We start from the raw sequence: 26821 nt of genomic DNA, 5'->3' as shown, positions 1-26821 counted from the left end.
AATAAGATCCATATAAACCTTAATGTTCTCATTGTGCTCCTAGATTACTCCTGTTGGGGGCATTATACATTTTCATCTGTGAGGAGTGTTCCGTCGCCATGGTGATCGCATGCAGCTAGGCAGCAAAACCCTGAAAGCTCGGAGAGAAAGAGATGGGGAGGGAGGGAGGGAGGGGCTGTGTTTCCCTTGAGGTGTTTAGTTGTTGAATTGTGTGTGTGTGTGTGTGTGTGTGTGTGTGTGTGTGTGTGTGTGTGGGTGTGTGTGTGTTTTCATGTTTTTATATCCCGGTGGGGTCTTTAACCGGAATGCACACTAACCGATAGGGACCTCTTTGTCCCCACGGGTAGAGACTGCTTTTTGAGGGTTAAGACTTGGTTTAAGGGTTCAGGTTACGGGTAGGGTTAAGGTTAGTCATGTAGTCATGATGGTTAAGGTTAAGGTATGCATTATGTCAATGGGACGGAGAGAGATATAAACGTGTGTGTGTGTCTTTTGAAATTGTTCCTTCAAATTGGCTCAGGTTGAAAGTAGGGCACAATCTTTTCTAGAGATAAGTTTCTCTCTCCTGTCATGAGTGAATCCTGCAGGGAGGAGGCAGAGGAGATGAAGAGTATATTTCCTGTAGATACGTAGACACAACACACAGACATACACATACTTGTACATTAGTTAAACAGGAACTATTTAACACTAAAGGGAAAATCAGGAGAACTCCAAAGTGGGACCATTAATGTCAAATTTTATACTGCTTTGGTAGTTTGAGAATCATACAGGCTCCAGATTCAATGTCTATTAGTCACTGCTGGCATGAACTCAACAATTTACTTTCCTAAGAGAGCTTTGAGTTTTTGAGTTTGAGTTTGAGTTTCAAACATTACAAAAAATACAATTAAGGGTACAAAATCAATTGAGTATTGTGAATGGGTCTCCCAAAGAAGCTAAAGAAAGCTTATAGATGGGGGCTCATGATTTATGAAAAGGTAGTGGTACAGACAAGGTATACACAGTTATCACCTGTAACCATAAGTAAATGCACACAGAGCACACCAGAACATACACAACAATACATACACATACAATCATACACATACATCCCAGTACTCCATTAGAAAACAGTTTGATATTAAATGTAGGTTAATATGAGGTGATTTTTTAGTTGTCTTTTGAAGTTGGAGATAGAGGGCAACACCTTGTGGCCATCATCAATCCCGTTCCAGATCTGCGGCCCCCTACAGACAACACTCATACTAGCGCACACATGTCGGCGACATTTTCCTAATATAAGTGGTTTAATTCTCATTTGGTATGTGTGCTGGGGGCTGGAGATAGAAACAAGACTACTCAATCTAGAGTTCAGCCTATTTACAATTTGAAACATAAGACAGGCATTATGATATTGATTTAGATCAGCTAATCTCAATAACTCAGAGCGATAGAATAGAGGGCCGGTGGGGGAATTTATCTCTGACCAGGACAAAGCCCGCATGGCTTTTTAAAAAAAGTTTTTTAAGATGGCTTTTAAAGGTGTTGCACCATATTGTTGTGGTGGCAGCCCGGCTGACGGTGAGTGTCCTGTTTTTTTCTGTTTTTTCCTTGGTTTTCTGTTCCCTGCTTGCCTCCCTGTGTTTTCTCCCCTGTGTGCTCTCTCTCCCTCTGCTCCTGAGCCCAGCCAACTACCTGCACCTGCATCTCATCAGCCACCTCGTCAGCCTGCCACACCTGCCAGTAATCACCTCATGACTGCCTGTATTTCAACCCCGGTTCTCCACACCATCCTCGCTTGATCGTCGTTGCTCCATACCTGGTGCCACTTCTGTGTTCAAGCGTCCATGTTTCTTGTTTTTTCACACTTACCCTGTGCCTTGTCGTTGTCTTCCCTAACCTTGTCTCTCTGTCTGTCTCCCTCCCAGGTACACTCACCCTCGTCCTCCGTTCGGCTGGGCTCATCCACTGGCCCACTCCTCTTCGGACTTCCCTCACGGCGTCCTCCCTGTTTCCCCGCCTCTCCTCGCTTCCTCGGCCCCTGTGTTCCCAGGCTCCCTGGTCCCCTGACTCCTTGGTTCCCCGTGCCTGAACTTCCCTGACGTCCACCTCTCCCTCCACTCCAGTCCCTCTCACCCTTTTTCCCTAAATAAACCTCCTTCCCTCAGAGTGCTGCATTTGGGTCCTCTCTGTCCACACACCACACCCCGTAACACCATATCACATTACAGTAATTAAGATGTGGTTCAAAGAGAGTTTTGTACAACATGAGAAGGACAGACAGAGGAAGAAAATGTCTGATCTTATAGAACAACCCAACATACTTTGATAGCTTGCTTACAAGATGGGTTTTTTTTGTTCGATTTGAATAAAATGAAATTTGTTTTGCTGACGTTTAGTGAAAGTTTATTACATTTAAACCAGGAGTCAACTTTGGTTAGCTCTGAGTTGACTATATCTTGTAGAGTATGTGGGTTCCTGTGTGATGTAAATAAATTTGTGTCGTCGGCAAAGAGGAGTTTATGAAATATTTTAGAAGAATTTATAAAGTCATTTATATACAGAATGAGTAAGAGCCCCAAAATGGAGCCCTGGGGCACCCCAGAAAGGATGGTCTTACAAGTAGAGACATACTGTTCCCTCTCATATAGATAACTTCTGACCTAGTGCTAGACCTCTGATACCAAAGTCCTCTAATTTATGCAATAAGATATCAAAGTCAATGGTGTCTAAAGCTTTTGATAGGTCCAGGAAAATACCAACACCACATTTTACCTCTTCAGTACAGTCATTAATTTGTACTAGTAGGTTGAGTATTGCCATACAATTTGTGCTCTTTTTTTCTAAAACCGTATTGAGAGGGAACAAGAATATCCATTTTATCAAGATAACCACTGAGTCTGTTGTATACTACTTTCTCCATTACTTTAGAAAAAGTGGGTAGAATTGATATCATTTCTGTCGCCCGATTTAAAAATTGGGATTATTTTAGCAATTTTTGTCATTTTAGGTACAATGCCAGTAAGTAAAGAAAGGTTAATACAATAAGCCAGTGGCTCAACAATGACGTTCGCAATGGCCTTCATGATCTTATTACATATTCCATCCACATCAGCGGAGTATGATAAGAATAGCTCTGATAAGGATTGCTTTTGAAGAAAGTTCGGACAAAGTGATAATAGCACTGTAATGTTGGTGGGCAGACTGATTGATTTGCATTTAGTCAATCAAATCTCCAGATTTATGCATTTTAGGGTTTTTGCTGGCTGTGTGAAGCAGAGAAGGAGAGTCTGATGGCTTGTAGTATTATACTTTTAGCACTCAGACTGGTTCAAATTGCAATATGAATCATTTGTCTCTCTGACGCCTGATCAAAGCAATCAATCCTGCTAAGTGAAAGGAATTCAGGCTGTAGTAATGGTCTGGTGTGGTGATGTCTGGGGGCAGTAAAATGATGGTGCATTGGCTGAGGAGGCAGTCTACAATTCTGGGAAAAAAGGGTCAGTAAACGAACTGCCTGTAATGCACATGAGCTCACTCACTGTTCAAGTTGACCCTTCTCCCTGCACCATAAATCCTGCCAATCCTGACACACTGAGCTATAAGGCATAACTACTCATTGTTTAATTTAAGCATTCCTAAATATGTCTGAACTGTGATAATGTCACTCTTTAATTTTTAGTCCTTTTATATTGAATGGCATATTGCTACCTGCTTGGTGAGTTTCTGAACCATTTTGTTTTCCCACCTCTTTTCATCAACAACAGCCAATCTCAAAAAGACAACAACATTCTATTCCCACTAGACTTAAAGCTGCAGTAATCATTATTTCAGATTAACAATGAATCAAAGTGTAATGTGTTGCTTCTAGTAATGAACATACAGAGTTATCATGCAACTCTCTGTAGTTCCCCCTCAGCTTGACAGAGCTTTTAGGTTATTGTTTTGGTTTTCAGGCCCACAGACTCTGCTCTCAACCTCGTTTCTTGTCACAGTAGGAAAATGTTTTCAGAGTAAAAGCTCTAATGTTGCTAACTGTGTCTCATATCTGAATAAACAGGTAATTGTTTGCTAAAATGATCCACCTTACAACTTTATAAGGTACTGAAATGTCAGATGTGTTTTCAGCTTGTCCCAATGCCACCAAGTGGCCAAAAAATAGTTTGAAATACTGCATGTATGATTTGGTTTTAGTTATTCTGTCAAAATATTAAAAATGGCCTATCCTCTCCAAAACAAACCAATAATCTACATTTTTTCTGGAATCTAATCAAATCCTTTAATTAATCTGTGTTTCTATAAAATCCATTTAGTATAAACTTTAATTCCAACAAACATGAAAGTGATGAACTGTGTGACTTGAGATGATCTGTGCGATGTCACTTATCTTCTCTGTCACCTATCTCAGGACATGCCGTCACCCTCTATAAAAGTCAAAGCCTAACCTGAAACAGCAGTCCCCTTCTCCTTATATACTCCCCTGTGACTATTCTTAAATCTTGGGGACCAGCTTGCCTTACTGATGCACCTGACCTGATATCAGGTTAATGGTGATTCCCAACAAGTTAGCCATTCCTTGGTTTACATCTTCACTTGAAGATGAATCTGTTGCAAATGATTTGGTCCTGTATCTGGTACCGTTTGACTGTCGGATGATGGGGCCACCACTTTATTTTGTTGTAGGATTACTGACTTTGACTTGAAGGCTCTTGCCTTGTTGCCTTTGCGTGCCATAGGTAACATACTACACATTAAGGCAGCATGAGGTAATGAGGACGACAAGGTTACAGACCCAAGGTTAGAGGTCGATGTGTTCGGCGGGTGTCATCTAAACAGGCTGTGGACACCATAGTCCATAATAGTATCACGGGAAAGCAAGTGGAGGTCGATGTCTCTGAAGGGCCCCGCCGGTCACCGTAAATCATAAAGCTGGTATGTAAACAACTTTAATCACTGACCACTTGAGCCATTTGTTTGTGTATCAACAGGTGCAAAGGCTGGCTTCAGAGAATAATCAATACTCATGTTGGATCCCTTCATGCTTTAATGTTATATTAAAACTATGATGGTCAAATCAAGAGCTGTTAAAAAATTAAAAGTTAAAAGTTTTTTGCTTTGATGAAAAGTTACTTATTTTTTACATCGTGGGAAAGGAAGGGGAAGGTCTAAGCAGCAGACAAGGGTGATGACCAATATGTTTGGACCTGTCAGGGATGATCCCCATGGCACTGTTCACACTGCTAAAGCTAGAGCTAAGCCACTTTTAAGCAATTTGCTTGGATCAAATGGCACTTCTACTTTCCAGGTGGTTTTACTCAATAAAATCATTTCCAATTTTTATAACCTTCAAAGCAATTTCTCCACAGATGAAGGGGCTTGGTGTGAACAGAGCCTCCGTGTCATGACATAGCCATTCCCGGCTCCTGCTACATTTAGAAAACTCATACCCTCTTGGTTACCTAATGTGTAGTGTGTGTGACTATAATAAGCAGCAGGGTGCTTCTTTCTAACATGAGCTGAGTGATCTTTCCTGGGACACCTGTGGCTGAAAGCTGGGGGGGGGGGGGGGGGGGGGGGGGGGGGGTTAACATTATAATTTGTGTAGACTATGTGGTTTGTAAGATGAGTAGATGGTAGCCTATAGGATGTTTGTGCCAAGATATGGACTTTTAATAACTGATATATGATTTGATGGCATCTGCATATTACTGTCACCCAAATCAGTGGTGGAAGATGTATTAGTGCCCTTTACTTAAGTCAAAGTAATAAAACCAAAATACTTTTTTTTTTAAATACTCCAGTACAAGTAAGAGTCCTGCATCCAAAAATCCAAAAGAAGAATAATCAGTATTAAAGGTAAAAGTACTCGAAGTAAAAATAACTTCTATTAGTGTCATATGATTCTATAACATATAATTGCAATAATTATTACTGGTGCATTACTGTGTATGCAGCATTTCATTGCTGTATAGGGCAGAGGACAAGCTCAGTTTAATCACTTTAGACTGCTGGGTAACCATGTATCATATTTTATAAACTTGTCATATGTTTTATATGTAAAATCTTACTCTGCAACATAAGTAGTAAATTCAGTTGTAAGACTAAAAAAACTGTGCTTGTCAGACTATGACTGTCTGTTGTGAAAAAGGTCTATACAGTTGGGTCAGTTCTGTTTCTTCTGTGGTGCTGAAAGCATTGAAAATGACACTGTGCAACCAATCCACAGCCAGGTGTGTGCATTGTCCTGACCAACCAAGACATTGTTTTGGTGAAAATGTTGTTTTCATCAGTGCATATCTTATAAACTGGGCAGATTAAAACAAAACTATTTTCATGTCTAGTATAGCTAGATATGGCGCTTATTGCAGATATGTCGCAATCACTGTGTATGTTGGCCCGATAAACACATTGCAGTACAAAAATGCCAGATATTTTGAGTTTTTTCAGATTTAGTGTCTCCATTACTTAGTTTGTCCACTGGAGAGTTTATTTTTCAATTATAAAATGTCCTGCTCAGTCACAATTCTTAAAAAATGTAATTTAAGGGATCCTTATAAAAAGTGCCTTTATGAATTAGTGTAAAAACTTAGAATAAGCCGATATATCCCACATTTTTTAAACTTTCAAATATTGGCTTCAAAAGTCCTGTATCGGTCTAATATCTAGATACCAAAATGGATATGTTGGAAATATTTTCATGTGTGAAATGACCATGGGCTTTTCCTCTTTTAATTAAACAAGCCCTGCAGTTGAGTCTAAAGAATACATCTGAGTACGTCATGATTCTCCAGATGTTCCGAGATTGACACACACACACACCACTCCTGACCAAGATTGTGACGACAATGGCATCACCCACTGACAAACCTCCTGAACTCCCACATACTCTTTGATTCAGGATGTTTTCTCTGACGTCAGGCCAGTGTAAAAGCTTTTTTTTGGGAGGTGAACTCATTCAAACAATGTTAATTCTTGAGTAAAGAGCCTATGTAACCAGGGAGACTTACTAATGGTCAATGAGAGTCATAAATCCATCCTAATGTTGCTGCTATTGTTGTGAGGCGGCCTGGGAGTCAGACAAAAAAAGGTCACATCAGATGTGGACTAATAGATTTGGCCAGTCTACAGAGATAGGGAAAAATAACAGAGAAGCATGCAAAATTGAAAATGTGGAGAGAAGATTTAAAAAAGGGCTTGGGAAAGTGAGGATTTTTTTTGCTTTCTGGGAAACAGGGTTTCTTATGTAAAACACTAAAATAAATATTGTCATCCTGGGATCACTTTTATTGGAATCGGCCTAACTGATATTTCAGCATCCATACATGCGATGATTTAATATTGTAATAATACAATAGAGTGTGTGTGTGTGTGTGTGTGTGTGTGTGTGTTCGTTCTTGTGCATGTAAGGTGGGTGTGAAGGTTCAACATGCAAAGCCATTAGTTTGGTCTGGTATGACAGTGGTGTTGTCATTCCTGTCCTGCCCCCTCCAGGAGCTGGAGGTGTGACATCAACAGCAATAATGAAGGCATCTCATCAATGGCTGGGCCCAGGGGCTATAAAAGGACGGTGGTCAGTCCAGTGCTTATCAAAACTGATAGGAGGTAACTACCAAACCAGACTGACATCACTTTATACCACTGGTACACAGCTTTAACTTTTTACCAGTCTGAGGAAAAGCCGCCACCAAAGGTATGTTGAGCTAATTTTACTTAATAGTCAGAGATGTAGGCCAACACACACCTCAACTCCTTTAATTGTTGAATTTGTTTTAGTTAACTCAGTTTTTAGGCTGATATTAATATACTTAAATGAAAGATATGATATCTATATATATATGGTACTCAAGATAAATCTTACAAACTTTTACTTATAAGTAAGGAAGCTATTAGACCTATATAGCTTCCTTACTTATTTTAAAATAGGGCAGAAGGTCAGAAGGCAGAATTTCCTATAATTTTTATTTTTCTCTTCGTTTTTTTAACAGGCCATGAAGATCAACATGCGAGATGTGGACTATAAAATGGTGTTCGTTTCCCTCTGCATTTTACATCTCTTCACTCTTTGTGACGGGCGCCCTGTGAGGTAACTCCCATCACCTATCGCCTCTTTCAGATCAATTTAGATCACCTTCACTGCTATAGGCTATTAAACCCCTTCTTACCTGCACACCCTGTTTTCGCGATGTTAAACTAACTGGCCTATAATTCATGATCCTGTACACAGCAAAAGGACGGTGAGTGAGGTCCAGCTCATGCACAACCTCGGGGAGCACAAGCAGATGCAGGAGCGTCTGGAGTGGCTGCAGATGAGGCTCTGGGGCATCCACACCGCCCCGGCCCGGGGCAGCAGCGGGGAGGCGGGCCGGACGAGGAGGAGGCTGCATCCCGAGGAGCTGCCCGACCTGAGCGACCTGACACCGGAGGAGATCCAGTACTTATTTGACTTGACTTTGGCTGATTTTGTTTGACCGTCGACAGTCGCAGCAACATCTCCAACATCCTTTTACAGAATTTAAGGCTACTTTCTATTTTTCTATATAGTTTTATACGTTTCTAGATGTCTGAATGTGTTTGTCTTTTATTAGAATGTTCTTTTACTTTACATTTTCACTTTATTTATTTCATTTTATGTATGCAATCGATATTTATGAAACTGACGAGGCAAAGCTTCATTGTGTATGCACTTTTATTTAACAGGTCGTGTTGTAAGCTGCTTGACATACTTCAACAAACTGAAGGATATAAAGTTGGACCAACAATATTGTTTATGATTTGACAATGCCCCTATCAACGGGCACTCCTGTTTTTCATTTAGTGTCAATTTCATTTAGCTTAGTTTAAATGAAGTAGGCTTTAGGCTGCATTGTAGACATAACCTAGGGTGCTTATTTTTACTTGGATTTTGACTGTAAAACGTCAAAACGGATATCTAATGTTATGCTTAATAATAGGCTGTGCATTTCCACAACATAGAAACACACTGTATTTTTTTAATGTATGTTCCTATGTAAAATAGGTATTTTAATAAGTTGCCTATGTTAGGCTTGTATAATATGAATAAATACAAAAACAAATGAATCAAATTCCTCTGACTGTTGTTGTTGTAACTGGTTATCAATGCATTCAGAAACGTAGGTCGATTTTTGTCTAAATGTATGCTAAAATAGGTCGCTCTGTTTGCGCGTGCGTTGTGTGCAAGCCGGGGTTGTCCCATTGTAATGTGAGGTTGTCTCGCGATATGTTTCACGCGAACTCCGCTTTCCCAAACCAAAACAAAGGCTGCACAGCCAGGTGCACTTCATAAGCTGAGGGTTTTATGGAGCCTTTCCATATACAGCGGCCAACGAGTCAAAGCGGAATGTAACGCGAGGGGGTAAAGAAAAGTTGTTTTTGTCTCTTTTTGTTTATAATGCTAGCTAGCTAACGTTAGCCGTCTAACTGCTGTTGAGGTGTTTAGCTAAGCGGTTGACAGCCTAGACAAAAAGTCTAAAATCCTCTTAGCCGCTCTAAAGTCTCTGTAAAGCACGATGTCGAGTGACTTCTTGCTTTTGACACAGTTGGTAAGTTCATACTCACTTTCATTTTAAAAGCACGAACGGCAACATAACGTTAGAATTTATGTATCAAAAATATCAAAAATGACAGTTGATGTTGGAGACAGAATAAATGTGTCATTATATTTCCTGTCGCACGATCTGTTAAACAACGGTGAAATATGTAAGATAACTTAGGTTTAAAAGGCAGTGGAAGTTAATAATGCTAGACTGTAACCTACCTCCAATGTGACCATAGTTTGTCTGGCATGAGAAACTACATTCCGTCGCGTTAAATTATTGAATATCTAGTTAATTTTTCATCTTATGTAGCTTAGCTAACGTTAACTAATGCTAGGTCTGTATCAAGCTAACGTAACACCCTGCAGATGACAAGCCCTTTACTGAGATGGTCACAGTTAAATGTTGGGTATGTGATTCTACTCCAATACACGTCTTTTTGTCAAATAAAGTGAGTATCGCTGTTTGGAGCTGGTGTGCTGGCTCTGGGACTGTCTCGTCCTCTAACTTCCCAGCAGCAGGAACTGTAGTGACAGTTTGCTAACATTAGTCACATTAACGTTACCTGTTGTGTCGTTGTTCGCTCTAAATCATGTTATTGGTCATGGTGTTGGATTTCTCCAGTACCACTCCTCCTTTAACATGTCTGAACTTGTTAGCCCATCTGTTTATTGATGATAACTTTATAGGAAAACCCATGAGTGTACGAGTATCTGCACACAATAACTGTAACTTACAAGGCACTACATATACTGTAGTCATTTCCTTAAATAGGATATTTTATGTGGGTTTTTTTTAGGTCAACAATGTTCAGGCAGTGACAATATTGTTTGCACATCATTTGATGGATGATCGATGTGTAACTGACTTTAATTTTCTACCCATTCAATTCACCAAATCCATTCAGAAAGTGGAGTGAAGTCGGTGTGAATAAATATGCCATCATATTATAGAACAACGCCACAGCCCCTGTTCAGTGGATTGACTGAGTAGTCAGGAGGCTGGTGCTGTAGTACTGACAGATGTTCCGATGGTTAATCCCATACTGTGTGCATGATCTGATTTCCTGGTGACTGATAAAAAAGAAAAGACCATCGTAAAGCCGGATGTGACGTATTTTTGGCTCCACCTGTACCATAAAATGTTGGAGTTGAGAATTTACCTTTGCAAAAATGGTTGATTATGCTGTCGATAAGCTCCAGAATGCAGTCATGATTTTCATCCAGCCATGTGCCTCATACGCGCCAGCCTGAAAGAGTTAATATAGTAGGCTATGCTTGTCTTGTAGTGTAAAGGAGTCCCCTGGTGTCACGAAGGTGACATTGCCTATGCGGTCCCTCTTGCGGGACACAGTTCCGAATCGACCAGGGCCCTATAAACCGATGGATAATACAGTTTGTGCTATGAAGTTATATTATAGGACACGTCGATGGTCTGTTACGTCTTGCACTTGCAATGTTGATGCTGAATGAGCAGAGAAGAGGGGCAACATATGAGTAATCTGTGATATTCCTTTAGCCCTGCATTTTAATAGCGACTGTTCTAGCCTACAGCACAACATTGCAGGTACATTTAGCTTATGCAGACTCCTGGGATATGTGAGTCCCCTATTCATGTATTATGTTCTAAATGTCGGTATATTTATATAATCGTGTTCTCTCAGATTTATTGACTTATTTATTGTTCCCCATATTTGTTTGTTTTTTTTGACAAGAAGGAAAACTGTCCCAGACAGTCTTGCAGACAGCTATTTAAGTCAAGTGCCAGTTTGATGGTGCGTTCAAATGATGTTGGAAATATTGTAATTATGTGGTCAGGTTGAACCTGTTTGAACAAACAGCGACGTCCATGAAATGCAATACTAGTGGACGGAGAACTAAGAAGGGGGAGCTTAAGAGGAGCACGTGAAGGCAGCACCGCTCTGATTCAGTCGAGCACGCGGCCATTCACAGTTTAAGGTCCCTCCGGTGACTCTGAATGACTAGCCGGTGCGCGTCTTCCTCGCCTCCTAGACACATTTAAAGCTTTGGGTCGAAGCGGTGGGTTTTTTAGCAGCGAGTTGAAGTCCAGGCAGAGTGTGGGAAACGATGCTGATTAAGTTGGAAAGTAATGAGCGAGGATGCTGAAGCTGCCGGCAAGCCCGCTTTGTTCGGAGGAGGCTTTTGTGCCGCTGTCATTCCGCAGCTCATCCCCTGCTGCTTTGTCTTCACTTGGCCCTCTGATACCGACCGGTAGGTGCACGTCCGCTTTCAAGGCACCGGGGTTTTAGCTCTGTCATAGCGTTACATGTGCACACTGCTAGTATCCGGCTCTTAGTATGATTTACTGTAATTAAAATAATTCTAGTAGTGCCCTATAAGAAAATCACTGTATTATTTTTGATGGGACTCCGTCTGACTCTCTGATACTCATGGAGAGTTATTAGTGATTTTATGATATTTAATGACAACCTTGTATGTTACATGATACGAGAAAATCACATATTTCCAATAATTATTTTATATCAGATGTCAGGATGCTGTTCATATTATTGGTTATAATGGGGTATTTCCCTGTTTATATCCCACAATCAGCATCTGTTTGCTGGATTTCAGCCCAGACTGCTGCAGAGAGCAGATTGCCCGTCTTTGCCCCGTCAGTGTGTCGGTGTCAGCAGCCCCTAAATAATAGATGGGACCCTCACCCCTTAGGACTCTCACTTTGTGCTTTTAATAGACTGCCAGGACGCCTTGCATCTTTGTTATTGTGTCTTAGATGGGCTGGTGAACTTGTGTTTAACACAGTAACCCTGCATGCAGATCTTTTTGTAAGCACTACAGGCCCTTGATCTATTCAGCAAAAGAAAAGGGAAATTGTGATATCACAGGGGTGGCGCCCAGTAACAGGAAATTGGACAAGTGAAATGTTAGCCCCCTCTAGTTCTTTCTGGCTGTGTGAAATCTTGGCCGCTGTAGATTTGCATTGCCATGTGAAAGATGAGAGGAGCTGCCTGCCCTGAGTGAAATATTGCCTTCTTCAGTTCCTTTGTTCCCTCTGCCCTGCTGGTCTGGCCACTGGCTGCCTGCCTGTTTGGCTGGAAGACCAGCTTTTGTTTTTATGATCCCATTTCTTCTAAGCATTAAAATCCCACTGGAGATAAAACATGCATTTGTGCTCTGTCAGGCACTAGTGGAAATAAACATATTACAATTAGTCATATCTTGCTAGTCCACTTAATTGTGGCAGTTTGGAAAAGGAGACTTATTTGTTTATGACAGTAATCGCTTTTGGTATAATGAATAATAGGCCAGACTAATTGTTTTATGCCTTTCTATGAATAGCTTTGAATACTATTTCTTCACATGCAGTGATATGCAGGGTTTCTTAAGGAAGTTGTCGGCTCACCTGAATACACTGAACCAGGAGGTGCGCATATCTTTGTGTACACATTTCTCTCTTTCCTCAGCTGCTATGGTGACCCCGGTCTTCAAGGACATTGCCAGAGTCTGCAGCTATACTGTGAAGCCGACATGTGCTGAACAGAAAAAGAACACGTTTATGGTTTATTCTTTGGTTTCTGAAATTTTACCATTTTCAGTAGAATTCAAAAGTTAACTAGCAACATATGCATTGGTTTTCTTTACAGTTAAAATTTTTGACATTGTTAAAATGTGTTTTTATATCTGGTGTGTCAATATAGAGGTTATGTTAAGATATAATCTTAGGCGCCATGAAACTAAAATGAATCTGTGACCTTGACTGGGCTTAGCTTAGGTGTTAGTGGGAATTCAAAGTGATGTGAGGTGATCACACTGCAGCGTCGATCATTTTGTGCCATCAACTCACTGGTCATGCTTCATCTTAGTCGTCTCTGTCTACCCACCCAGACAGGTTAGCCCATCAGCCATTCAATCAGTGTCTTAGTTAGCCAGCCACCTACTGGCCGTCCAGCACGTTAAGATGTCAGCCAGTATCCAGGGAGGTTCTCTCATTACCAGCCTCTGAAGCTCTGCCAAAGCATACAGAGGCTGCATGGAAACAAAAGACTAAAAGTTATCATTTATTTTTCAATAATGAACAGCTTACCTCAGATTTCATAACTGATATGCATTGATTTTTTTTTCTTTCTTTGGTGTGTGAAAGTGTATAAAACCTCCATGTCAAATCTGCCTCAGTGAGCGAGGTCAGGGCTTTATATCTTAGTGGTTTATTTATGTGTGTCTGGTCATGTGCTGTGCAGAGTAGAAGGCAGCACTCTGGCTCTTTAAATGTCACTAACTTAATTTTTATAAAATAATTAAAAAAAAAGAAATCCCTCCTTCCACCCCTCCTTGCTTCCATTTTCCATCTCTCGGACTCCACAGCCTACAGTAGATGGTCATCATCATATTTCACAGCAGCTCCTCTCAAGAGAGCAAGGCTCTCTTCATTACTGAGACCTGGATGTGTTTCTGCCTTATAAGCTCAGCTCTATTGATCAGATAGCCTGCTACAGCGGCGCAGTGGAACCAAAATGGAAATTAACATTCATCAACACAACGACAGGAATGTAATTTATCATATTACAACTGAATAATAATGTAGTGATAAAAGGTTTGAGACCATTTTCCCTTTCTTAAATCATTATCTACCTTTAGTATCTGGCGATACAGTATGATCCAACTGAAGACAGTGAGACAGTCCTGAATGATTGTTGTTATCATGCAGTACTTATTTTTGTTATCCCCTAAGGCGTGACTGCCCGCATTAACTTGATATTTCAGGCGAAACGTGGCAATATCCAGTTCAGTATTGTTGGTCAGCATATTAACCGATGCTTATATGTTATAACTAGTTCCACACGCCAGCACTTTCATCTTCATCCCTTCTCTCGGGGTTCAGATCTTCGCATATTCACCATTTAAATTGCCTGTTGTCTGTTTGTAACCCCATTTTATGGCTGTCAAGCTCAATAGCAAGATTTTATTGTGTTCATGAAAATTCTAACCTAAACAGAAAAATGTCAAAAGAGTTGAAATATTCACAGCACTTTTAGAACGGTCCTAAAGTGTGTGTGCGTCTCCTGTGCCTTTAATGTATGCACAAGATTGCGTGTTTAAGTCCTTTCTGAGCTGGAGGGCAGATATTATAACAGCTCTCTCAGGGCTGCTTGTCTGTCTCTGGAAAAACACTGAATTACAGGGAACCACTTCAGGAAGCATCACTCGCTCCATGGCAAGGTGGAATGTTTATTACCTATCAGTCAAAAACCTCTGAAAAACCAGCCTGTGGAGCGAGTAAACAGCTGAAGCCTCTTTGTTTGTTGTCCCGCACCTCAGTGAGTTCCACTCCGATTGTTTCACCTGGAAACCCTCTCTAATGGATGCTGGGGAAGCGTGTGCATGTAGCTGCAGGCTGAGGTTGGTTGTTTGGTATCGTCCCTGTTTCTGCAGCACTCTGCTCCTGTAAGGGTTCACATGAGTTGACTGCAGACTTTTCTTTTTCCTTTTTTTTTAACAGGCTTTCGCCTCGTTCTGGAACTCGGCACGCAAAAAACAAACCCGTTACCCCCTGAGCAAGTTCTGCACAACTGTGTGTGTGTGTGTGTGTGTGTGTGTGAGAGTGTAGATGAGTATGCCTAGCGAGGATCTGATCTGTGCTGATCTGATCTGAGTTATCTGTCTCAGTGTTGCATGAAATGCACAAGTGCTTTGGTGTATGTATGTATGTATGATTAGCAGTGTCAGACCACTTGTATTTTTCCATTTCTTGAATTGTCTGATTATGTCAGTAATCACGGTACGGTCGGCTGGTCTAGAGTTTTGAGACGATTGTCTCTTCCGTATCCTGCAGTAGTTTCTTTGTCAGCCAGAGTCGAGGGAGTCTCACGTGTCGCTTTAGGTGGCGAGCATTAGCCTGTTGTGATTCCTCATGTTGACAACTTGACTTTCTGTCCACGTTACCTTCTCAGTTAACCAGTTGCACACATTTTGCAATAGATATAGTATTATAGTTTTAATATGGAATTTAACTGAGTTTACCTGGCTTACTTCCTACCCCAATGTAAGCCAAACCGGAAGTCCTAAAGATGTCATAGAAGGGCCAAAAGATGATGGGAACTTTTTAATGCATGCCACGCTTGAAGCTTGAAACAAGCTGCAATCCAGAGTAGCTGCCTGTCCAAGCCCTTTTTTTGTGTTCTTCTTGCTATTAAAGCCTAATTTCAGTATTATTAAACCTGGGAGGAGTTTGCTTTGTTTGAGTAATGTTAGGAAATAAAGTCCTGCTAGCAGTTCCTCTATGTACACAACAAACACAACCGGCGTTTCCTGCAACAACTCGCCTTTCACGAGATTTCAGAGCGAGAATTGTCCTTGAGCGGGACTTCTGTTTCTGGTTCAAAACAAGGGGTGTCACTGGGATCCTTTCCGTGATGTTGTTAGAAACCTGGTATAACAGTCTTAGCCTGTCGGTATCAAAAAGAGGCTTTTTGTCAACGTAGTTTTAATGGGCGTAATTTCCCCCCCGAAGGAAAATGTTGCAGCCGCTGCAGCTGGTTTGCAGCTGAATCCATCTACAGCACGGAAAACTTTAATTGCCTACTAGTCATTTCGACTCCAAAATATGTGAAAATAGGACCAAGGTTTAAAAATACCAAAATAATTCTTTAAGTATTTGTTAGGGTTTCTCAATTCATCAATTAGTTGTTTTGTCTATAAAAAAACCTTGATCAGTGTTTCCCAACGCCCAAGATGATGTCTTCAAATATGTTGTTTTGTCCACAACCCCAAGATATTCAGATTACTGTCATAGAGGAGTAAAGAAACCAGAAAATATTCACATTTAAAAAGCTGGAATCAGTGGATTATTTTTTTTTTGCTTAAGAAATTACTCAAACTGATTAATCAGTTCAAAAATAGTTGGTAGTAGCAGTAACTGTTTGTCAAAATAGTCATAATGAATAAACTTGGTAGTCCTGTAGCTCTGGGTCATCTTCTATCCCTATAAAACACACGACATTCTTCACCAGATTTCTTTGTGTTGTCCAGACTTTAGGTCCAGCAGCTGTTCAGTGGAAACGGAAGACATGCTCATAACTTTGATTTCCTCTGTGTGTGCTCTCATGTCTCCTTCAGTGACCGGCAGTGTGGTGTGTCAGTGTTGGACGGAGACCACCAGCAGCAGCAGGTCAGCACCATGAATATTTACGGCGCCAGTGCCAGCGGAAGTTGCAGCGGAAGCGCCGTCGGTGGTGCCGTCGGTGGTGCCGTGGGTGGGACAAGAGAAAGAGGAGGAGCAGAACATCACCGGGAGCAATGGCGGCGCTCCAGCGACCGTTCACGTGACTCCTCCCATGAGAGGGGAGAGAGTCAGCTGACGCCCTGCATCAGGAATGTCACCTCTCCCACTCGGCAGCATGGTGAGGAGAAAACAAATGATTAGACTTGATCACAAAGCCTGAGAGTTTAGTTGCCCAGCAGCTGTTTTTGTTTTCCCCAAGTCTTAGCGACATGAAAGCTTGCTTCACTGGTCCCCATGTGTCCTGCCCTCTCCAACAGACCGTGAACGTGGCGACGGAGGCTCGTCCTCCAGGTCCTCCAGTCCACGCCCGCCCAGGGTTTCTCTTCCCTATTCCCACGTTGGAGGGGCCCTGATCGGGGGGCACATACCTCGGTCCCTGGGTCCTCCCGGAGCAGACCACCACTCCAAGAGTGTAGGCCAAGGACTGTGCGATATGATCTACGTGTATGACCTCAGCGGTAAAGAGGGGCATCGCAGTGGGCTGAGACTGGGAGAAAGAGTAACGCTCATTGTAGACAATACACGATTTGTGGTGGACCCCGCCATCTTCACAGCTCAACCTAACACCATGCTGGGCAGGTAATGTCTGAGAAATGGATTCGATGTAGGTGAATGTACCCTCTGTGGCGTCTGTTCAAAGGAGGATTTATGTTTGATGGTGCCTTACAGTTCCCTATAGATGCACCACCTGACAGTTTATTTATTGTGAGACGTGAGTTTTCAAAACGTGCTGTGCTGCAGGGTAGAACGTGTCCAGCATAATTCTGCAGGACACAGTTAGAACGGTATTATTATTGTTATTTCCCTTTTGGCTTTACTAAAGAGGATAGATATTTTGGACGTTTTTTTCAGTTCACCTTTCACCCAGCCCACCATCTGCCATTCCCAGAAACTGAAAAAAGCTTTAACTGTATTGGTGCTGAAAGAACAGCACCCTCCTGTTTTGTGCCACATTCTCCTTTCATGTCCCAAAGCTGTTCCAGCCGACGTCTCGTTAAATTTGACCTGGTTGGTGTGGTATTTATACAGATGGGTGAATGTTGGTTATTAATTTGTTCAAATCATATCACCTTTTCTTTTTCTACCTTGTCTTTTGTGATTGCAAAGAAGTAGTGAAGCCCCGTCATTAATGTGCCGTTCCAGCTTTGCAGCTGATAGCAGAGCGGATAGACGCCCGCAGCTCTGCTGAGCTGTCCTTTCGAATTTGATCTGAAACTTAATTTGTTCACCCACGATCACAAGTTAAAGAAATGCTTGTTTGTTGTTTTTCCCTCACCTGTTGTTTGTTTTCAGGATGTTCGGTTCTGGGCGGGACAACAACTTCACAAGACCCAATGAAAAAGGAGAGTTTGAGGTGGCTGACGGCATCAGCTCAACGGTCTTCAGAGCCATTCTGGTGAGAATGAGTTTTCACCCTGTCGTTGTCTCAGTATTGCTTTCTCTCTTGTGTGCTGTCCATCCCTGCTTTTCCCCTCTTCCCACGTTCCTACACTCTTTCTCTCCCCCTCTCCCTGTCACCCCTACTCCCTTACCTCTCCCCACACCTTCTTTCTTCTTCCCTCACCTCTCTTCTTATTTCTCAGATCACTTCATCACCCTTCTTTTCTCCATCCCCTCTCTTTGGCCCAGTGAGTTCAGAACCCTTTTAAAACACAGACCACATCTCTCAAAGTTTTATTCACTTTCTAATTCTCCTCCCACCCGTCTCCCTCCATCCATCCATTTGCATTACACACAAAATATTTCTCTTTCTCTGTCCCTGGTCCTGTTCTGCCAGTCCTCTCTCCCGCTCTACTCCCTCCAGTCCATTGGTCCGTTGTTGCTGCTTGTACTAACGGGGATGTTTAGCTCAGACTAGCATGGAAGTTCGCCTTTTGTTTGGATTCTTCTGTTCAGCTATGTAAAAAAAAATATACAGGTGATTTGACAGCAGTACCGGTTGGTTTGTCTGCATCTTGAAAAGGTTTTGGCAATAATTCACATGAACAGTTTTGCCAGACTAGAGCCCAACTTTTTTTTCTTTTCTCTTCACTTACATACTTGCATATCATCTCATCACACATCCAAGTTTGGAGTTTAATCAGTATCCAGGGGGAAGGTAATTGTACACGATGATGTGTTTACCAGAGAAAATAACAGAAAATGGAACAAATGATCCCAAAAGAAAAATGTAGTCACTATAGAAAGAACACAAAGCCTCCCAGAGCTGCTGGTAACCCACAAGCTACACCATCTTTTTGTTTTAAGAAACACTGTTCAATTGATGTGAGATAAGAGTAAATAAGAGATCTGATATGAGAACTGCTCCATTAAAGATTATTTTTTGTGTCACTTACCAATGCGTGAAAGGTGGCTGTATAGAGGACAGCAGCTATAGAAATCATATCCGTGAAAATAGATACTTTTTAAACCACTTTTCTATCGTCCTTCCTTATGACCAGAAAAACAGAAACACCTGTACACTGCAGCCCAATCTAATCCCACAACAGTCCCATAATAAGTACTACCTTCGCTTAAAAAAAAAACAAAAAACAATTAATTGATTAAACCCCATGCTCATTTTTCAAGCTTTAGTTAGTGGAGTTGTTTTGAGTTGCTTTATATTGTAAGATGTTTATAAGATGTTAGATTTAGAGTTGGAACTTTTTGGAACGCCCTGCCCGAGGAGATGACGCTCACAGAGTCAGTAACCTCCTTTAAAACCCATCTTTATAGACCTGCTTTCATGTGATGTCGTCTCTTCATTAGTATTTATTTCTGTAGTCATGTGGTGGTTTAATTTGACCATCACTTTATCTTGCTTTATCTTGGCCTTACTAACTGGCTTCCTGCTGTTATACTCCCTTCTGGGTATCCTGCTAGGCGAAATGGCCATAAATGTTATCACAATAAAAAATGTGATCTATAATCATCACGAAATGTCAAATCAAAATCAAAATTAGTTCTTTCACGTTTATAGACTGTTTTGTGCTCGTGAGTGAAAGCTGAAGAAACCAGACGGTTAATCGTGGTTTTAAATTTAAAATTTTTTATTTTTCTTTATGGTCAGAACAAACATGTGACGACAAACAGTGGATCACTTCACATATCTGAGGTAGAACATTCCAAACAATTATGATAAAGATCTTTTTCATTAAATATGCTAGAGTAAAATAACTTTTCACTGCCTTTTTCTTCAACAAAGTAAATATCTTAATAGAAAAATGAAGTGCTAATTTGTTTGCGATCCGGATGAATTAAAACAAACATTTATTGAACATTTGTTATATTGTTACTGAAATTATATTGTGATAATTATCATTATTGTTTTATTGCCCAGTCCTAGGTGCTATAACAAAATGTAATTAAAATATATAAAAGTTATTACTACAAAGAAGTGTAACATAGAAGTGAGTCAAAGGGTACCACTGTAAATCAGTGGTCTAGGATGACTTCACCAGGATAACCTCCCTGGTTCAAATGCTGCTGGAAGCCTTTGTTGCATCCTTTCCATACAGCACGTGACCGATAGCAAATAAATGAGTCCCAACTTAAAATTTCGTCATGCAATGCTTGCGCACTGCTGAACTTTATAAAACAGACAGCTGAATTTGTGATGGAATTGACTAGAAAATGTGTTGGAGGGTTCGCTGGAAGAGAGGTGGGGCGAGCATCCCTCACGCTTAAGATAACCAATGAAGGTCGTCGCATTCTTTTTTTAAAAATCCATCAGTGATGCAGAACAGAAAACACCAACAGAAAACAGTCACATAACTTTTTAAACTGGACATTTTATTCCTCCCAGTAGTGTGAGTGTCACCCCTTCCTCTTGTTCACCAGGGGCAAAATATTGCTCCAAACAGATGAAGCCAGTTGAGTCAACACACAAACAGCTACAATATTTGAGCTGCTGTGGCGCTTTCAATCATATCATGTTTGCACAGTTGTCGTGGAAAGCCAACACGCATGAGTCTGTAAAGTGCTAAAAAAGAAAATGGAAGTGATGCTGATAATGCTCATGAGATAGGATTGAAAGCTTCACAGCTACTTAATGGACCTTGCGGTGACATATCTTTCTCAACTGCTGTTCCCAAGGTCAAGACTAAACGTCGAATAGAGTGTTCGTTTAAAGCAGGGCATCTTACATTAGATTGTATTATGTGCAGTGTGCACAGTATTGTGTTACAAGGTCAAAGTCCTTCTATTTTTGTGCTCACTTATTTTCTGTTTCTTAGAAATATTTCTATTCCGTTTGACAGCGTGACTCAGAGAGGGACTCTTCAGTCAGACCCTGTGTAGCTTAAATATCTCTGATTGAATGCACAGAGGCCGCTTGCCAACACGTTCGCCCATTAGTGCTGACAGGAAGTTGCAGAAGCATGTCGTGGTGTTCATGGGAAAACAGACAGGTAGTGAGTGGAAATGCCTGTACAGGTCTGACGCTCAAATAAGCCCTCGCCTCCAGCACCGCATCATCTACTGTAAACTAAAGTTGTTTCTGGAGGCAAGCAGACATAATATTATCTAATCACCACTTGGTCCGCAGTCCTCCGGCGTGATGCGAAAATGTTCCTGAAAGCATTCCTGGTCGGCCTTTTGTTGACACGTGGCTTCCAAAATGTTTCTGGCTCTCCGTTTGCCTCCGCTCTTTGTGAGTGAATTACTGAAGGGCTAATAATGGTTGTGCCCTAATGGATCCTGGGATGAGCGTGTGCGCGCCCGCGAGCATTAAACAAAACCCAGGGACATGAGAAAGTGAGAGAAGTGCAGGCTGGGAGTTGAGAGGAGCCCGAACTGCTTGTCTCCGTCGCAGGCTGCGGTGTTTTGAGTAGAAGCTCTCCTGGGAAACGGCAGAGGCAGCGAGAGGAGGGAGAGTGACGTTGTTCGCTTTTGCTTTCATCACCCTTTGCTCTCCACCCCCTCCTCCTCTTACCCCCCCCCGCTCTCTCTCTCGACTGTGACGTCCACTGGATTATACTTTCATCACTGCTCCCTCTCCACCCCCTCCTCCTCATCCATCTTGCTCGCTCTCTCTCTCGCTCTCTCTCGCTCTCTCTCTCTTTCTCTCTGCCACCGTGTGAGTCGAGCAGCATCAATAATGGCGTCTTGTGTTTTCTCCCATGCTTGTGTGTGTGCGTGATTGCGTGGGGGTTTTTTTTCTTTTTTTTTTTTTTTTCAATTTGTGTGTGTGTGTGTGTGTGTGTGTGTGTGTGTGTGTGCGCTGCTGAAAATGGCAGGATTACTACAAGTCGGGGATAATCCGCTGCCCTGACGGCGTTTCCATTCCGGAGCTGAGGGAGGCATGTGACTACCTCTGTATCTCCTTCAACTACAGCACCATCAAGTGCAGAGACCTCAGTGAGTACACAGCCCCTGACGTGCGGCTTGCTTAGCTGTCAGGTTAACTGTCTGTAAGTGTGTAGAGCTGCTGACCGATGTAGCTGCTGGACTTTGGTGAGTGTGTGTGGCGCGGACTGTTTTTTTTATGGATGGATTTCTGCATCAGAACTCAACTGTTCTGGTTTTATTACTAAATGTGGGCATCGTTGCATATTTGATGGACGTAGACGTCTCCAAACTTCTTTTCATTTAGAATAAGTGAAAAGAAGTTAGTAATATTGTTGATAGACAGATATACGACATATACTGCAGCTGTTAATGTAACCCTTCAGTCAGAACTAAAAGTATTAAATCAGTGTTTATCTGAATAGTGTAGTGGCAGGCTGATGTAGCGGTTTGTTTGCTTAACTTCGTATTTGATGCACCTGTGATGTGGCAAAACCCTTTTTCTCAATCCTGCACATCACACCGTGATATAAGTGTTGTTATTGTGCATGGTCGTGCCTCTTGTTTGTTTCTCTGAGTGTGTCTGTGTGGGAGGAGCAGCTTCAGCTCACAGTGGCTGCTGTGTGTGTGTGTGTGTGTGTGTGTGTGTGTGTGTGTGTGTGTGTGTGTGTGTGTGTGTTAGGCTGTAAGTAGGTCATGATTAGCTGTGAGATTTAATGCTTGTTATGCAAGCACACAACCAACCAAGGCGAGCCGGGCTCCTTCTTGCACCAGCAGGATGTGGTTTTCGTGGGTTTTCATCATTAGTCGCAGCTTTATAGTGGTGGTTCTTGTGGTTAATTTGAGTCGAATTTAAATCGGTCTCTGTTCTGGAGAGACCCACATCATGGCTCCACATATAAACCGTGTTTTCTGTTTGTGTATTTTAAGAGTTTGCATTCAGGAGTTCATGATATCCGTATTTATTATGTTTAAGCAGCTCTGCACGGGCAGAATGTAGGTCATAACTGGTGCAGTGCTGCCTGAATATCATCAACTGTAGAGCCTTTCCACAAGTATACAGCCTTGCTGAGAAGGAGACTGCTAGTACATTGTAGAAGAAGAAAGGAGGTAAATTGGTGAGATTACTGCTTACAGGAAGCAAGAGCAGGGCAGACTGTGGATAGTTTCTATTTACTTCCAGAGCCCTGCTACCTTACTTGGTCACAATAAGGAATAAAAATAATAAAACCAGTACCATTTTATGGTTTGCCCTGTGTTTCTTGGAAGTTGACAGTATGCAGTAATCAGTGATTTGGCCTGCTCAGAGCAGATTCACTCAACGTGCTCTACAGTTAGGAAACTTCAAAATGCCCTGTGGAGGTTTTTTTTTTTATAAACAAAGTTTCTGTTTATACTTACTGACTTTCACTCTCTAACAAACACACTGAATGCATTTCCTTCCTCAGAAAACATTTTCAAAGCCTTGTTTTCTTTAAAAGTCCCCGTCTGCTGGCTTTTTTGACACATTCCTCCATATCTTGGTGCATTAATGCCACTTGTCGATCAGTGCACGTTGGCAGAACTGTGTGTTCACGTGAACCGCAGGCACGTGCACGAGAGCGAACATAACAGGGACCCACATGTAAAAGAATTGCACCGTAGTGCTGCTAGTGGTCAAAACATTATCAGAAGCCCCAGAACCTAAAATAGTACGTGGCTATCCTGGCTGAGGAAAAAGTAAACGGTGCAGCACCGTGTCCTACATCACTTGTCCTCTCCTCCCCAGGCGCCCTGATGCACGAGCTGTCTAACGACGGGGCCCGGCGTCAGTTTGAGTGCTACCTGGAGGAGATGGTGCTGCCGCTGATGGTGGCCAGCGCTCAGAGCGGAGAGAGGGAGTGTCACGTGGTGGTGCTGACTGATGACGACGTGGTGGACTGGGATGAAGAGTACCCTCCACAGATGGGAGAGGAGTATTCTCAGAGTAAGATACGGTCATCACCACTGATGCTAGATCTGTTTATACAGCTCATGAGACCTGTTTTGCTGGCAGCATGTCAAGCCTCCTGGCTGGGGGAGAGCCACCAGGAGCCACGTTAAAATGCCTTCTTTTATGAAAACCGGTTACAGTGGCAGGAACACACCCCACAGCTGCTGCTGCATTCTTCACACTTTGGCTTTCAGAATAGTTCTAACAAACTTGAAGGTGGAGTGATAAGATGTCTTGAATCACTTCTGAGTCCTCCAGCTGCACAGAGAAAATTCTCTCCAGGCTGAAACAGAGAAGCTTATTGGAGTAAAAAAACCTAGGACAGTATCTGCAGCAAGTGTGAGCTGTAATGGTAACATCTGTGAATTAAATACTGAGAGCAAATAAGAAAACACAAGAGCAGAGCTTTTTAGAGCTGGTTCAAAGGATATGTCTGCTGATATTGTGTATTTTTACTGACAACAAATCCCATGAAAAGTCCCAAACCATTGATTTTGTTAACAAGGTGTCTGTCACAGAGCTCCTTTGTTGTGAACAAACTATTAAAACTCACATCAGTGAGTCACACTGTTGCACCGGATGACATGCTTCTTTTATTACTGCAAAAACACACACACTAGTTAATTTTAAGTCCGTCCCATATATGTTGTCTGACTGCTGTGTTTAAAAAAAAAAAAAAAACAACTCACTGGAGCACCAAATGTGAATTAATCCGCAGCTGAAAGTAGTCCCTAACAAATGCAGCATTTCCTCCTGTTTGAGTTTTTTTTCAAACCAAGTGAAAATAAATATTTGTGTTTTTTTTTTTTCAAGATGAATATCTTCAGTAGGAACAAATGGGCTTGACATCCACAGTGTTTTGAAGTCAAACAGTATAGTGTTAAGTATAAGTAACAGTATTATTGGTCTTATTAGTGGGATTCGTTGCCAATCACAAATCCTGCTCTTCAAGACCGTGCTCACTTCAGATCACTTGTTGAAGGCCATGTGATGGGTTCATTATTCAGTACTGAATGTCCCTCTTCTCCTCAACAGTCATCTACAGCACCAAACTGTACCGCTTCTTCAAGTACATAGAGAACAGAGATGTGGCCAAGTCTGTGCTGAAGGACAGAGGACTGAAAAAGATCCGACTGGGAATTGAAGGTACTCAGTCAAAGTGTTTTCTTCTGTTACTTAGTCTCCAAACCTGAAAGAAGTGTTAACAATCTGAATAATGTATGTAATAGTTACTGGGGGCTTTTGGTAGAGCTTTCTCTCTGCAGACAAGGACTGCATGTATTTAACAGTCTGGTCCTGGAATTTAAAGTCAGGAGATTTGGTAAATTCTATGGGGCAATAATAACTGTGCAAATGGGTCATTTTACAAGAATAAAGCTTGGAGCACAATATTTCACAACTTGACACTTTTCATTTCTATAGAGGTTTGCCTTCAGCTGTATTCCTCCACAGCTGCCCAACTGTAGTGAACACAACACTGTCGGCCCCTGAGAACTTGAGTTGAAAAACAACAACAAACCTAGAATGAAAAACATATTTAGGTCATGGAAGCAGTTTCACTTGTTAAAGGAAAAACACTGGAACTTTCCCACAGGGCCACAGCAGGAAACCTTTACTAAGCCTTTAAATATGATTTGGCAGCATTACATGTCTACACACAGGGGACGTCAACTCACTGTAAAAGTCCAATGGCTGAACCTGAGGCCAGAGTTTCCACAACACCACCAACGAAATCTTATTAATAAAATTTCAAATCCAAACACTTACAGGAATAGTTCGCCATTTTACAGGTGGTTATGCAGAATATTTCTTGGCCAGTCACATATTGGAGTTTTCGGCAGTTGTCTGGCAACCAGGACCTGGCCAAGAGATAGTCAGACACATAACCCCCCATAATACGAGGGATTGTTGTTTTTACAGGCGAGCTTTTGTATGGATCAAACAAATGTAATATAACATGTGAGCTTAAGGCTCACTCAGTAAGGCTAGCTGTCTTCCCTGTTTCCAGTCTTTATGCTAAGCTAAGCTAAGCTAACCAGCTGCTGGCTCCTGCAGATGTATCAGTCTGCCCTGTTTCTAGTCTTTATGCTAAGCTAAGCTAACCAGCTGCTGGCTCCTGCAGATGTATCAGTCTGCCCTGTTTCTAGTCTTTATGCTAAGCTAAGCTAACCAGCTGCTGGCTCCTGCAGATGTATCAGTCTGCCCTGTTTCTAGTCTTTATGCTAAGCTAAGCTAACCAGCTGCTGGCTCCTGCAGATGTATCAGTCTGCCCTGTTTCTAGTCTTTATGCTAAGCTAAGCTAACCAGCTGCTGGCTCCTGCAGATGTATCAGTCTGCCCTGTTTCTAGTCTTTATGCTAAGCTAAGCTAACCAGCTGCTGGCTCCTGCAGATGTATCAGTCTGCCCTGTTTCTAGTCTTTATGCTAAGCTAAGCTAACCAGCTGCTGGCTCCTGCAGATGTATCAGTCTGCCCTGTTTCTAGTCTTTATGCTAAGCTAAGCTAACCAGCTGCTGGCTCCTGCAGATGTATCAGTCTGCCCTGTTTCTAGTCTTTATGCTAAGCTAAGCTAACCAGCTGCTGGCTCCTGCAGATGTATCAGTCTGCCCTGTTTCTAGTCTTTATGCTAAGCTAAGCTAACCAGCTGCTGGCTCCTGCAGATGTATCAGTCTGCCCTGTTTCTAGTCTTTATGCTAAGCTAAGCTAACCAGCTGCTGGCTCCTGCAGATGTATCAGTCTGCCCTGTTTCTAGTCTTTATGCTAAGCTAAGCTAACCAGCTGCTGGCTCCT

General features: G+C 42.0%; 1 protein-coding gene across 3 annotated transcripts in view; it reads left to right on the top strand.

Moving 5' to 3' along the window:
* The first annotated feature begins 9203 nt into the window (after positions 1 to 9203).
* LOC123962280 (BTB/POZ domain-containing protein 10-like) overlaps positions 9204 to 26821 on the top strand; it is an 18982-nt gene continuing 1364 nt past the window's right edge. Inside the window, exons 1-7 of one of the 3 annotated variants that reach the window (XM_046038308.1) lie at positions 9204 to 9355; positions 16631 to 16914; positions 17054 to 17375; positions 18090 to 18192; positions 22013 to 22133; positions 23830 to 24027; positions 25069 to 25179. In XM_046038308.1, coding sequence (XP_045894264.1) covers positions 16692 to 16914; positions 17054 to 17375; positions 18090 to 18192; positions 22013 to 22133; positions 23830 to 24027; positions 25069 to 25179 — 1078 coding nt within the window. In that variant the 5' untranslated portion in view covers positions 9204 to 9355; positions 16631 to 16691. Of the gene's footprint in view, positions 9356 to 9384; positions 9543 to 11499; positions 11768 to 16630; positions 16915 to 17053; positions 17376 to 18089; positions 18193 to 22012; positions 22134 to 23829; positions 24028 to 25068; positions 25180 to 26821 lie in introns of those variants that run through there. The other 2 variants (XM_046038309.1, XM_046038307.1) reach the window with 2 other exon arrangements.

The sequence above is a fragment of the Micropterus dolomieu genome, linkage group LG22 (genome assembly GCF_021292245.1).
Source record: "Micropterus dolomieu isolate WLL.071019.BEF.003 ecotype Adirondacks linkage group LG22, ASM2129224v1, whole genome shotgun sequence".
NCBI lineage: Eukaryota > Metazoa > Chordata > Actinopteri > Centrarchiformes > Centrarchidae > Micropterus > Micropterus dolomieu.
This window is presented reverse-complemented; position numbering and strand designations above follow the sequence as displayed.